This window comes from Eubalaena glacialis, chromosome 11 (assembly GCF_028564815.1).
Source record: "Eubalaena glacialis isolate mEubGla1 chromosome 11, mEubGla1.1.hap2.+ XY, whole genome shotgun sequence".
NCBI classification, from domain to species: Eukaryota; Metazoa; Chordata; class Mammalia; order Artiodactyla; family Balaenidae; genus Eubalaena; species Eubalaena glacialis.
Window position 1 is genome coordinate 70,992,059 of NC_083726.1, and position 14,618 is coordinate 71,006,676.

Sequence of the window (14,618 nt, forward strand, 5' to 3'; positions counted from 1 at the left end):
GTGGTCAGAAAAGATGCTTGATATGATTTCAGTCTTCTTGGTCTTGTTGGTTGCCAGGTTCTGCCTTGTGCGGAGGCTGCTGGCCACTTGTGGGTGTGGCTGGGTCGTGGTGCGGCTGGCTGCATGGTTAGGAGAGGCTTGGTCCTGGTGCTAGCTTACTGGTGGGTGGGGCTGGATCCCAGGACAGCTGGCTGTGGGGCCATGGTGCTTCCCAGGGATGGTGTCCGTGGGGTCCAGGGAGTCCAGGCACTGGTACCTGCCCATTAGTGGGTGAATCTGGTCCCAGGGCTAGTGGTGGCCCATGGTGGGCGGAGCTGGGTTCTGGGGTCTCTAACTGTGGGGCCTGGGGGTCCTAGAGCTGGTCAGTTTGCTGGTAGGCGGGCTAAGGCCCAGGACGTCCCAGGGCTAGTGCTGGTCCACTGGTGTGCTGAATCTGGTCCAGGTCCATGGCTGCAGGGCCCTGTTCGTCCCAGAGTCCATGTAGGCCAGCCGGTGGCGGGGCCAGGGCCCAGGGGGTACCAGGGCTGATTCCCGCCCCTTGGTGGGTGGAGCTCTGTCTGGTGGCTGGCTGCAAGTCTCTGGGGATCTAGGGGCTGGGCGTTCCAGGACTGGTGCCAGCAGCCTGGTGAGTGGGGCCAGGTCCTGATGCTAATAAGCTAGCAGGAGGATTAAAAATGGTGCTTGCCAGTACCAGTGTCCTTGTGGTAGGATGAGCTCCCTAAAATGTCTCCTGCCAGAGTCTGTGTTTCCAGGGTGAGTCCCAGTTGCTTTCTCCCTCTCTGGGAGGCTCTCCAAGATCAGCAAGTGGGTCTGACCCAGGCTTCTTTCAAATTCCTGCTTCTTCCCTGGGTCTTGGAGCATATGAGATTTTTTGTGTGCCTTTTAAGAGTGGCGTCTCTGTTTCCTACAGCCCTCTGGCTCTCCTGCAAGTAAGCCTTGCTGGCCTTCAAAGCCAGACATTGTGGGGCTCGTCTGCCCAGTGCAGGACTCCCAGTCCGGGGAGCCTGATGTGGGTTTTGGACCTCTGGGTCCTTGGGGAGAACCTCTGCAATTGTAATTATCCTCTTGATTGTGGGTTGCCTACCCAGGGGTGTGGGTCTTAACTGTACTATGTTCTCTCTTACCCATCTCGTTGTGCTTCCTTCTTTATATCTGTAGTTATAGATCTTTTCTGCTAGTCTTCAGGTCATTCTCATTGATAGTTGCTCTGTAAATAGTTGCAATTTTTGTGTGCCCATGGAAGGAGGTGAGCTCAGGGTCTACCATCTTTGCCCCATCTCCTGTGTGTTCTTGATTTTAAGTAAATGAAACTATACAGTATACTCTGTCTTGGCAAGGAGCGAGTGGGTCAAGCTGCTTTTTTTCAACATAATGTTTTGGAGTTTCATTCAAATTGTTGTGTGCATCAGTACTTCATTCCTTTATGTTGCAGTGTAATTCAGCTGCACCATAATTTGTTTGCCATTTTCCTGTTGATGGATATTTGGGTCATTACCAGGTTTTGGCTTTTATGAATAAAGCTGCTGTGAGCATCCTTGTATAAGTCTTCTTGTGGACATATGTTTGCATTTCTCTTGAGTAAATACCTAGAGTAGAATTTCTGGGTCATAGGGTAGGTGTGTGTTTAACTTCATAAGAAAGTACCAAACAATTTTCCAAAATATGTGAACCATTTTAGACTTACCAAGCAATGTAAATATGAAAGTTTGAGTCGCTTTGCATTCCTTGCCAATTTTTGATAGTGTTAGCCTTAACAAAATTTTAGCCATTCTAGATGGGTGCAAAATAGAATTTCATTGTGATTTTAACTTGCCTTATCCTGATTATTATCAATTTTGAGCATCTTTTCATTTGCTTATTAGCCACTTAAATATTCCCCCGGTGATATGGTATGGAGGGCATGGGTTTGCTGGAATTCAGGTAAATATGATGAGATACTGAAACCTACTATAAAGCCCATGTAGATTAAAGGTAGAGGTGGCATTTGGGATAAAATGTGGATCATGATAGGTATAAATTCTCTTTTTAAAAAAATCAATTAAAAATAGTGAGCCCCTATGCATTAGCCATTTTCAGTATTAAATGGACCTGTTATTAAAGGAAAATTTAAACAAATATCCATAATTTGGCCTTAACACTCTCCTCTAGTTCCTTTATCTTGTGACTGTCTTACGTGTGAGATGTCTGTTAAATGCTTTTGGTAGTAAATCTATTTGCATGAAGACATGCTGAACCCATCTGATGATGAGTTAATTTTACTACATGGTGAATAGTATAACATTCTTTTTCATGCTTTGCCCTCTCAGAAATACATAAATAAATAAGGAACATGCAAGGAATCTTTAAATGTTTCTAGAAGATGCCCACAAAATTTACATGCACGTAGTATATTCTATTCTGAGAGTTTGTTTTTGTTCACTTTTATAATGGCTTTCTCATATTGAATGATTTGTTCCAATGGAGGGCACAAAGGGTGGGTAGAAGGGATGGTGGGAGATTTTGGGCAGATTCTTTTGTACATTTCCACTTTCTTGATGAAAGCAAGGAACGAAGTGATCTTTGAGACTTTGAATGAGATAGAGCAGAAAGTTAGCTTAAGGCATGGGAGAGTGATAGATATCTTTGCATAAAAAATAGAAGCATGGACAAATACCATATTAACAAATATTTGTTTGCTTCTTTTTCAAAAATATTTTTCATTATACTATTTAAGTTTTCCCCATATGTGTAGGTCTTCCCTCTCCAATGAGACTCTAGATCTCATACGCAAGGTAAATTTCCTATTCTTTTTTGCATTCTGTTGATCATTTTACAGTTACTCAGTAGATACTCAGGAAATATTCACAAAGTGGTGTCACATGTAATCTCATTTCTGAATTGATAACATTTTGCTTAAAATTGTATACCTTTTTTTCTACTGATCTTTGTGCTATTGTTATTATTACTGCGATGTCCTAATTAGATAATGCATGAATCATTTCTTTTTGTTTTATTTTTATAGCATTGCCACCATGGGCTATGTGTAAACAAAGAAATGGACACACGTCCTGTAGATGGCGATTGGGGACCGTGGGGACCTTACAGTTCTTGTTCAAGAACATGTGGAGGTGGAATCAAAAGCACAACCAGGCTCTGTAATCGGCCCGAGTATGTCTTTTTTATGTCACTGTAAATTAAGATTATCTCAAGGCACCAGAAAGTAAACATCAATTTCATTCACTTCTAAAACTGGAGGTCAGTCTGTAAGTTTCTGAGATTCAGAAAACTTCTGGAGTACTTTAAGCCATGTTACTTTATATCTTGGTAGATTCAGACCTTAAACAAAAAAGTAAATTAAAATAGTCTTGAGAATTTGAATCAAGACCAAGCCGTTTTCTTTCTTTTTTGATTTGGTGTAAATTTGAGAAATAGTTGTCAATAATGATGGTAATATAATGGCATTTTTACTTTTACTGTGCTTCTATTGAAAGATCCTGGCCCCTTTCAACTATGTTTTGGCTTTCCTGGATAAAATATGTAGTTTTGTTGCCGTATTTTTACTGTTTGGTATAATCTGTCATGTCATATTTTCTTTCTCTTCTTTTCATGTTATAGATGCTTCGGTGTCTTTAGTTTGAATAAGTACTGAAGCATAGGTCCTGCTCACCAAACTATTTAAAAGAATTTAGGGATTCCATAAAAATTTTAAAATAATGTTTCTGTTGTTATATGTTATATATATAAAGACTTTTTAATGAAGAAATGTGACATACTTTGAATAAAATCTGACTTAGTTTGTTTGAATTTTTGAAAAGCTAAATTATGCTGAAAGTCTTCATATTAAAAGAAAAACACTGACAAAAGAGTTTTTACGTTCCAGCATAAGTTGATATAGAGATAGATGGCTATAGATTGATACCATGAAACTCTTTGAACTGAGTGATAAGTAGGATATACACAACAAAGAGGCATATATACTTCTTTTAAAATTTAACGTGTTATCATCTTCCTTTCTGATCATCTTTGGCTCACTCTATGTGTCCCCCCACCTCCAAAATGAAGAAACCCTTTTTTGAGGTTTTAAAACAAATCCCCATCATTAGTTAGGTCCTTGTTAGTTAATCTAGTCATGAATAAGACATCATTTCTTCCCTCCAGGCCACAGTGTCCATGTTAAAATGTATTTTCTACAGTTCATTAACCACAGAATTGCTTCACAACCATGTTACATACTTCTGTTAAAAACGAAAAGTGTTAGTGGGACATCAGTGGTTTTCCAGATCCTGGAAAGGAATGGAAGAGTTTTAGAAGTAAATGGCAGAAATAATCTTGTACTGATGTGCTTTACAATGTAATGAATTTGACTAGGCCAAGAAACGGAGGAAAGTACTGTGTGGGCCGCAGGATGAAATTTCGATCATGTAACACTGATTCATGTCCAAAAGGCAAGCAGGACTTTCGTGAGAAGCAGTGCTCTGATTTTGATGGTAAACATTTCAACATCCATGGTCTGTCCCCTAATGTGAGGTGGCTTCCAAAGTATAGTGGGAGTAAGTAATTAGAATATTTTTTTTAATGTAAAAAATTTTGAGACATAGGAACACATAGCTGTGTTATCGTACACCCAGAATTTGACTTTTTCTTACAGTTGCCATGAAAGATCGTTGTAAACTGTATTGTCGGGTGGCTGGAACCACTAACTTCTACCAGTTGAAGGACAGGGTTGCCGACGGTACTCCTTGTGGAACTGAAACAAATGACATCTGTGTTCAAGGTCTGTGTCGGGTAAGTAAACTTACTACATTTAAAATGACTTTCAGAGTACTATTTTCCTTCTATAACTCTAACCAAATATTACTTCTATGACTTCAGATACATTCTTGCGAATTCAGTGCAGCATCCTTGGTTGCTACCGGGCTGTCTATAGGAACATGGTTAGGAGGCTGTTACTAGGCCATTCTCCGTCATTAGGAGTGACTCACGAAGCAGTAAGATGAGTTTGCTGATTTTGTTTTGCCTATGGCACTTAAAATCAAGATGAAAGATGAGGTCAGCTTCCTAAAAAGATAGAACATATTAGGACCCAAGGGTTGTAAAGTCCTTTTGCTACTTCGAGCGTGACCCTTCTCTGGTGACATTTTTCCCCTCAGTGTTAGAAGCAGTGATATCCTCCCTCCCTCTCTCCATTCTCTTACTTCTTACGTACATTCAGCAAACTTTTACCGAATACCTGCTGGATGTCACATACCGTTCTAGTCACCAAGATGAAAGAATGGAACAGAGCACCTACCGCCAATGTGGACACAGATTTGTGGGGGACATAGGCACACACACAATTAGAATGCAGTGCTATGGGCTCATCTGCAAGGTGGCATGGGGACGATGTAGGAGGAGCGTCTTGTTCTGTGGGGAAGTGGGTAAAGGATTTGGGGAATGCTCTTGGAGGGTGTGAGTCTGGAGCTAATTATCAGGGTAAGTAGGTTTAGAAAGGTGAAGAAGTAAGGGGCCAGGGTTGGAGGTAGCTACCAGCTGATGGTTGTTATATGAAATTTTTTCCTGAAGTCCTTGGAAATCCAAGGATTTAGAGTTAAGCAAGAGATGTGATTCGATTTGCATGTCAGAATCTTCAGAATATACTGGGTTGTTAGGAAATTGGAGTTAGGTAAGCCATTTAGCAGGATTCTAGGTGAGAGCAGATGAGCCCCTGAATTAAAGCATGCAAATTGCAGATGGTGATCTTAAAAATGGATGGTGAGTTTGAGAACTAGGATAGTGAATGCTGTCTAAAGAATACAAATGTCTTCTTGTGAACTCATTCCTTTCATTAAGCGGAACTTAATAGGACCAATTTCTTCTCCCTATAACCAAACATCTATTAGCAGTTACCTAGGTGAGAAAGGCCTTGCACCCAAAGGGCTAATGAGATGTTCAGAGAAACTTAAATTACACTTTGGGAATAGATTAAATACTAGAAAAAGGGTACTTGGTGGCCTGAAAAACTTGTTTTATCTAAATTAACAGCAGAAAGTCAGATACCATGAAAAAATATGACAAGTATCTGAACATAAAGATGCATGTTACTTTCAGAAAATATCTGGATGAAATTCTCATTTTGGAAATATTTACCTTGTGAATAAAAAGTCATGAGGCTTATGAATTTTTCTTACTTTCCTGATCACTAAATTTAAAGGAATATTCCAAAGAACTAAACGTTACTGCAATGTATGCAGAGGACACCATCGGTGTGGAGAAGGGCTGCACTTGTTCTTTCAAAGCCCTAGAACAAACCATGCATACTTTCACCTTTATTTATTTATTCATTCTTTTTCATAATCACTGTTTATTATGCTAGGCATTAATTTTAAAGAAGTAAATTGTTTCTTTCAAATGTGCTCATTTAATTCCCAGAGTTCTAAGGTCATGAGTGAAAAAAGTGAATCATGAAAGACATCTTTTTGGAGTTATTGTAATGTGTTACTTTTTGTCCCTTTTGAATTACTGTCTTTAAAGAGTGATTTTCAAATGACGGATGTGGGAATCACTGTCGCTGTTTGTTACAGTGTGGATTCCTAGGTTTTTACCTCCAAGGATTTTAATTCAGAAAATCTGGGAATCTGTCTTTTTAAATCCCACGCCATGTGATTTTGATGCAGGAAGTATGTGGATGACCCTTTAAAAAACACTGCTTTTTCAACCATGTGAACAGATGTGTGAAAATACTGGTGTACAAACAACATCAGTATTCTGAAAAAACCCTGTTGTATTGAATCTCCTATTAATTGAAAGAATATTTTTGAAAAGAACTTTGTTTTTAAAGCACCATGCTTTTCATTAGTCCTTTTTATGATGTTCATTGTAATTATTGTATTTTGAAGCAAGCTGGCTGTGATCACGTATTAAACTCCAAGGCCAGGAGAGACAGATGTGGAGTGTGTGGTGGGGATAACTCCTCATGCAGGACAATGGCAGGCGCCTTCAACAGTGCCCATTATGGTGAGCTGTGTAGTTCTTTCTAATTTTCTCTTTGGGTATAATAGTGGAGTATATAATGAAGGAATAATAGTAATGGCTTGTTATTGTTTTGTCTATTCTGTACCATAGTTCATAATGATTAATTAAATCTTATACCAGATGTATCATTGAATTAATGAATTTACCTGCTTTAAGACAAATCTGATCCTTAAAAATTTGTTAGGTGCATTTATTAGAGTAAATGCGGTACAGTTTGACAATGGTGTGTGAATAGTCCCCCAGTTAAAGAAATGTTTTTACTGCTCTTCCTGTAATTTGTATTGTATTTATTTATAATTTTTCCAGGAAATTCGCTTTCAATTATTTTTAATCATTTGAACCACATTTTTTCGTGCATGACCTGGCCTATCTATTGTGTTTCATATTGATGTATTGAAACGGATTGAAGGTGAAGGATGAAACCATTAACTTAAATGCTAATTTGGAATTAGTGTTACATTTGATTTTTCGGGAAGTATCTGGATTACAGATATAATTGATGTTTGGCCACGGTTTCATTTTTCTTCAAAATTATTATGAGAATACAATATGTCAGACATTTTCCATTAAACTTTCTGAGAAAACATTTTTTCTTTTTATGGTAATAAAAAGCAGCCTTTTTAAACTTTCCTTGCAAAGTAAAAATGTATTTTTTATTACAGCTTTATTGTTCAGCTTTAAATTGCATTCACCTATTTTTGAACATAGTTGTTTAAGTTAGTAAGAATTGCTTCAATTAAAGCAGTATAGTTTAAAACACAATTTATATTTTTATCTATATGAGAAGCATAGTACATTTCATACTCTGGTCGTGCTTATGAATCTGAGTTACTAGATAATTTGACATTATTTTTCTAGTTATTATGATTCATTATTTCACGGGAGCCATAAATATTTGATCCCCTTTTATAACCAATGGCACACATTTATCAAAGTCTGGTCTGTATTCACTGAAAAACTTTTTTTTTTCCTTTGTAAAACCACATGCACCAAATTAGGATCATATATTTAACCTTGATGAAATTGTACTATGAATTAATCAGTTTGCAAACGGAAAAAGATCTTAAACTCATGTGCAGGGTCTGAATAGCGTTTGTCACATTACTGCCCCCTGGTGGTAGCCTTCATTTTGTCACATTTGCAATGCCTAGGAATGCTTTCTTGAAAAAATAGCAAAGACACAAATAGTGGAGCTGGTAGGGATATTTTATAGTGAAAAAATCATGAGTCAAAATTATTTTTGTAGGCTTATAACCTACACCCAATATGCATATAGTGTATACAGAATCATCAGACCATTTGTCACTTTATGTTTAAATGTGATATCTTAAAGAGATATAAATAAATAAGGCTGCTCTAAAAACATGCAAGGTAATCTCATATCATGGTTTCAAACGTAAGCTCTTTTAAAACTTCCTTTTCTTAAGTTCATTCTATATTTATCAAGTCAGTACATATGAAAAATTCTATCTCCTTTTGTTTATGTATTAAATAAAAGAGGAAAATCCTAAAAAGGGAAAGGAAAAACTTAGAATAATATCACTAGAGCAAAATTAATTGTTGACTTAAAACCTGAGAGTATTTGGAAAACTGTGACATGAGTGGTTTTAGTGCAGGAAAAACGTTGCTTCTTGTTTAATGTATATTTGATATAGTGTTTCCTCATCTTTTGAGAAGTGCCAGTGTTGTTGAATTTGGTCTCATAAAACAGAAATATTTTCATTTCTCTTGAGTAAACTTTTTACTTTTCTCTTGACAATTTGTTAGTAGACTTTACAAAATAATGTAAAATTTGGGGGTTAGCTATAGGGATTCTTGCTTACACTAGAACCTAAAAGCTTAAGAAAAGTGTTTCTCTTCAACTTTCATTATTTTGCTGTTCACTGAGTCTGTGTACACATATAGCAATGACCAACTATTTTTATATCTCCTGGACTTGTGAATAGCATTTAGAATTTTTTTTCCCCATTAGGAAGTATAAGATGTAAAAGTATTGGTCAAATTTTAAAATGAATATGTGTACTAAATAGTTCAGGTGCTAAAATACTAGTTTCATTCTTATTCTATATTCAGAATTTTAGAAGTAAGAGAAATTAAGAAATGCACTTTAAGAATCCCAGGCTGTGTACTTCTAGGCAATAACCACTTTTTCTTAATCCTTGGTAATTTATATAAGGCATTGATTCAAAAAGAATAAGCATGATATCATCTTTCAAAGATAAAATGAAATTAAGTCTGCTATGCTATTCAGATTTTTCTTTCAGCAGTACTAGCCTCCTAGCCGTTCTGCTTTTTGTGAAAGTTAACATGTGTAAACTTCTATTGCAGGTTATAATGTCGTTGTAAAGATTCCCCCAGGAGCAACAAACATTGATATTCTTCAGCACAGCTATTCTGGAAAACCGGAAGATGACAATTACCTGGGTAAACATTTTTAGTTAAACAGCAGCCAGTATGTGGTTCGTGTGCAATTTCACGGAGGTCTGTGGGTGTTGTAAATTCTTGGAAGGCAAGAAGAGCCCCTTGAACAAACATGCAATTTCAGTTCACACTGAGCTTAAGTCATCTGACTCCCTATGCGTGATTTCTTTTTGAACTACACACCATATCCTATTTTAAAAATCCTGAACTAAATTCTGGAAAGTAAATTAAACTTTTTTTCCCATGAGGGTGTTATAGAAAACCAGAGGTTATATTCAGTTAAAGTTGTGTGTGTATTTAGAATAAAATCCTCTTCTGTCTTTATCTAAAATTAATTATAGACCTCTTCGGGGTTAAATGTTTTAAAGAATTTTCTTAAATGTCTTTACCATGTAGCAGAAGTCTTTAAATACAACTTTTACAAAGCTCTTATGTTACAGAAAGGCAGAAAGAGAACTATGGTTTCATATTTTTAGATGTTAATGAGTATAGTCATAGTATATTGTCCTTTAGCTAATTCTAGAGTATAAATTTCAGTTGTTGTTTATTTTTGGAAATTAGCTTTTAGGGTTAAAGAATTTCACTTAGGCCCAGAGATGAAAAGAATGCTTTACAAACCTTTTCTTTGTGTCTGATAAATACCTTAATATTGACTAATTCGTAATTCACCAAACTGGTGATGCAAAGCTGATAATGAGAAAGTACCTGCCTCACATTAATGAAATGTGAAATATTGGCTCAAGTAATCAACGCTTCTAACTTGGAATCTGAATATATAATGAACAATTTATCTCAAGAATTATATTTGGCATTATAGAGTCATTTGTAAAGAGAACGACTGCTGAATGGATGCAGGTTTTCCTTTTGGGATGATGAAAAAGTTTTAGTACTAAGTAGAGGTGGTGGTTATACAACATTGTGAATGTACTAAGTACTATCAAATTCTTCACTTTAAAATGGTTAATTCTATGTTATGTCAATTCCACCTCTATAAAAAATGCAAAAAATTTCCCAAAGAAAATCAAATGTAAATGTTTTAACTCTTTACATTTAGTTGCAATTCTTTTTCTTTTGCATATGCATAGATACATGCTACCGTATTGTAGATAATTTAATATGTCGCTCTTAGGATCCAAATATAGATATTTGGTTCTGCCCAAGTCTAAAAATTGGAAATGTTCACCAATAAAGTATCACTATATTTTGTAAAAGAACTACTAATGGAAATATCAAAATCTAAATTGGAGTGAGCAAAGTAAACATGTGAAGTCATTAGAAAGGACTTGTAAAATATTTATATTTATGAAATTTGCTTTGGTAACTAAAAATAATGAAATGTATACAATTTTTCTCAGTAAAGTTTTGTTTATTTCCCTTAGTTTTAACGTAACTGGTAGTCCCTTAAATAGGCCTATCCACTTCTGATAATGTCCAGATTTTCATTTTATAGGATAAATATGGAACTTTATTGGTTCTTCATTGAATTCAGTGTAATGTATAAAGACAATCACAATAGTCCATACAGACACAGAAACACCAAATGTCTTTGGCAGTAATCCCTTCATGGTTGCTTTGAGGTGTGTAGTATTTAGTAAGTTTAATCATAGGTAATTTGTATGCTTTGGGTGGGGTTCCCTGGAAGACCAAACAAATGTTTTCCAAAACAGTTATTCCACTGAGAAGTAAAGCAACAAAAAATGTATTTTATTAATATGGAGTTTTTATTAGTGCAAAATTTAAAATATCATATATCCTCTTGAAAGTTAAAAAAAAAGCACAGTGCTTTTTTACAGTTTATACACTTTTACAAACACTTTCCAAATTTGATTCCGATTAAAAGCCTGTGAGGTAAGAATTTTTATTATTCCTGTTATTCAATTAGGAAGCAAGTAGTTTATCCAAGATCACATAGTAATTAATTGGAACAACTTGAATTTAAACCAGTTGTTGTAATACCAAATTCTGTGGTCTTTTTACTACCACACCACTGTGGACACCATGTATTTTTTGCATTTAAAAAGTAACAAATTGTGAATACATACTGTTACATACTCTATTATATACATATGTAAATATTAGTATATAGATAGACATACGGATACATATTTGATAGGCTGAGATTAATACCTGTCATTGGGGAAAAAGAGAGAATAAGAAGGGGTAAGAACAGAGAGGGAGGGAGGAGGATTCTGAAAAGCAGTCACTCACGTATGCGTGACCAGTGATGAGTGCCTTGCCATGAAGAAGATCCAGATGTTTACAGAGAGAAGAGTGGAGAGGCATGGCCTTTTAGAACATTGACCCTAGAGTGTTGAAGCTTTGTACATTTCTTCCAAGATAAGCATTAACGGAATGCTGCAGCAGTCTGGCTGCCCTTTCTTTCCTCACCATGGATGTCCAGGATTGATTTAGCTGATCTGTCTGCAGGCCCGTGCATGACTTCTTTCTGTTTTCCCGCTTCTTGTGTGTCTCTCCCAGAGCTGCACGCCTTGTGGAAGATGATCTTCTCAGAAAGAAAAATTATAGGGTGAATTTATTTTCATGTCTTTGGCTGATGTGCTGAAGTTTCCCTGCTTATGGCTTAGATACCACTTTACAGTAAAATAAAGTTTATTTCCTCCATATTAATTTACGTTTATATTCTCTAATTTCAAAAAAAGGATGTGAATTGTAAAAGTTAAAAATGTTTCTGTACCTTTGACTGGTTTTGCTATTTCATGAGCACTATCCTTTTACAGCATTATCGGACACTCAAGGGAATTTTCTTTTGAATGGGAATTTTGTTGTAAGTATGTCCAAAAAGGAAATCAACGTACAAGGAGCTATTTTTGAATACAGTGGTTCAAACAACTCGATTGAAAGAATTAATAGTACTGATCGGCTGGAAGAAGAACTTGTTTTGCAGGTAAATTCTCAGTAGTTGTTAATAAGACAGTTTTAATCATGTTAGTAAAGTATGATGCTTAAGTGCTTTGCATTTATTATTAAACACAAAAATGATATCTTTTAAGAATATATCTTTTATGAATTAATGGTGTGCTCCTTTGTATTTTTATTGAGGTTTTATGTGTGGGTAATCTGTACAACCCTGATGTACGTTATTCCTTCAATATCCCCATGGAAGAGAAGAGCGATCTGTTCATGTGGGACCCATATGGACCATGGCAAGACTGTACAAAAATGTGTCAAGGTACACTGGTATTAAATGAAAGAGACAAAAGTTCAGTTCTACATGCTGGTATAATTTGGGGTGTTCTTGAGTCTGGCTGCCTGTGGAATCCACGCATGTACACCACACAGACATACAGAGGTTTTCTGTCTTTTTTCTCTCCCTGCTTTTCTCCCCACTTATTCTTTGGTTCTTATACTTAACAGCCTCCCTTATCTCTACCCTTTTCAACGTTCTCCATCACTGCTTCTTCCCTATCACGTCCTCGTTCTCTTTCTCGCCGTCACAGTAGGGTTCTCTAACTGGGACTCTGTTTCCCAGTGAAATACCCGCCCTCTTGTCCTTTCCCCTCAACACAGTTTCCCAGCCACCCATCTCCCTCTTTTAGTGTTGGGGTGTCAACATTCTCTCATTCTCTTATTTCCCTTCCCTGACCACAAGGAAATGTGTTTGTACTGATGGATGGATAACTGAAAGGAATACAGAGGGAGATGGAAAAACAGCGAAATTTGTAGTAGAGAAAGCAAATGAAGAGACTGGTGGTGTCTTTGGGCAATCTGTAATTACGAATACCTAGTTGTGTGATGCTACATTTGTGCAAATCAGTAAATGTTTATTGAGGGGCTACTTTGTTTTGGATTATTAGGACCCTGATTTTGCATTAAAGCTTTAAAGTCATATGGATGAAACAGAGGCATGCGTAGGTCATCTTAGTTTTAAATGGTAAATGCAATGCTACAGGTATGCACAGAGGAGACCCCAGGAAAGATGGAGGGGGCAGTTTGAGGAGGTGAAACAGGAAGATATAGGGAAGTTTGTGTAGAATGGAAAGGTAGTTTCGATGGGGACTAGAGACAAGTTTTGGCAATTAGGGGAGCAGTGAGTCAGAAGAGAGGCACATCAGAGCAGTATGGAAAAGAGCTGAGAGAAGGTAGGTGGCCAGAGGCAGTGATCACAGATGATGGGAACATGCGGGACATTTTAACAAACTGACCTCAAGGTGCCAAAGAAATTGTGGTATCCCGTTCAGAAAAAGGCACAGACTTGGTCCTGTGGTGTCGGGACAGGGGTGCCCGGATGATAGCGTGGAAACAGGCATTCCTGTCTGAGCAGTGTCTCCGGGGAGGGAGACTGAAGTAGATGATGCCAGGCTGACTGGGACAACGCTAGAAGTAGGAACAAAGCTTTGGTAACACAGAAGATGGAGGAATTCATTTTGATGAAAGACCCTGGTTATGCTTTATAGAAGAGAATTTCGGTTTGGGGAGCTGGGACAAGCATTCCAGCATAACTGGGTAAGCTGGTCTGTGGCAGTGGATATGGGGAGCTAGAAGAAATCTAAGTAACCGTTGAGTGAAAGAACATTCTAAAATGTGGGGAACACAGCAAATAAAAAATAACAAGATCCAAATGAAAGGTGGGACGAGGCATTTTGAGATAGTTTGGAAGTCTGAACCAGGAGAGCTCTCTTGTGTGCAGGAGGAAAGGAGCTATTAATTCAATTGCCACAACGTATACTATGATTATAGTTCCTTTGATGTGTTTGTGTAACTTTGGGGTTTCTTTAAAGTGAAGTTTCTTCAGTTTTGTTTACTTGTTTCCCTGTGTACTGAAAATGATCAGTCCCCCAACTTTTTGTGAGTGCTATAAATTTTGTCTTAATATTTTGAAGCACATTATTCAATGTATCAGTTTCAATTTTCCTTTATTTTTCCTCATCTGTTGCTCCTGTGGCCCTCTTCTCTCCTGCTCTAACTTGGCCGTGTTGCTTTTCAGGCCTGTTACACGGCTGTCATCATGCACTTTCCCTTTTTTATGTATTTGATTCCCTGTGTTCTAAATCCTATGAATTCCTCTTTTTATTTCCTCCATTACGGGGAACATATCTGTCAGTACTTTCCTGAGAAAGAGAGGCAGGTTTCTGAAATTTTTTTCTCTCTGAAAATAACATTATTCTATTCGCGCATTGGATTGATAGCTTGGCTCATATAAAATTCTAAACTAGATTACTTTCCTTTAGAAGGTTGAAAATCTTGTT

The 14,618-nt window shown here is 37.0% G+C and overlaps 1 protein-coding gene across 1 annotated transcript in view; it reads left to right on the forward strand.

Moving 5' to 3' along the window:
* The window catches only part of ADAMTS20 (ADAM metallopeptidase with thrombospondin type 1 motif 20), a 205,735-nt gene that overhangs the window by 97,662 nt on the left and 93,455 nt on the right, over positions 1-14,618 (forward strand). The window contains exons 12-18 of the mRNA XM_061204404.1: positions 3,002-3,147; positions 4,348-4,529; positions 4,628-4,764; positions 6,855-6,972; positions 9,319-9,414; positions 12,150-12,316; positions 12,472-12,601. Of these exons, the coding sequence (XP_061060387.1) occupies positions 3,002-3,147; positions 4,348-4,529; positions 4,628-4,764; positions 6,855-6,972; positions 9,319-9,414; positions 12,150-12,316; positions 12,472-12,601 (976 nt within the window). The remainder of the gene's footprint in view (positions 1-3,001; positions 3,148-4,347; positions 4,530-4,627; positions 4,765-6,854; positions 6,973-9,318; positions 9,415-12,149; positions 12,317-12,471; positions 12,602-14,618) is intronic.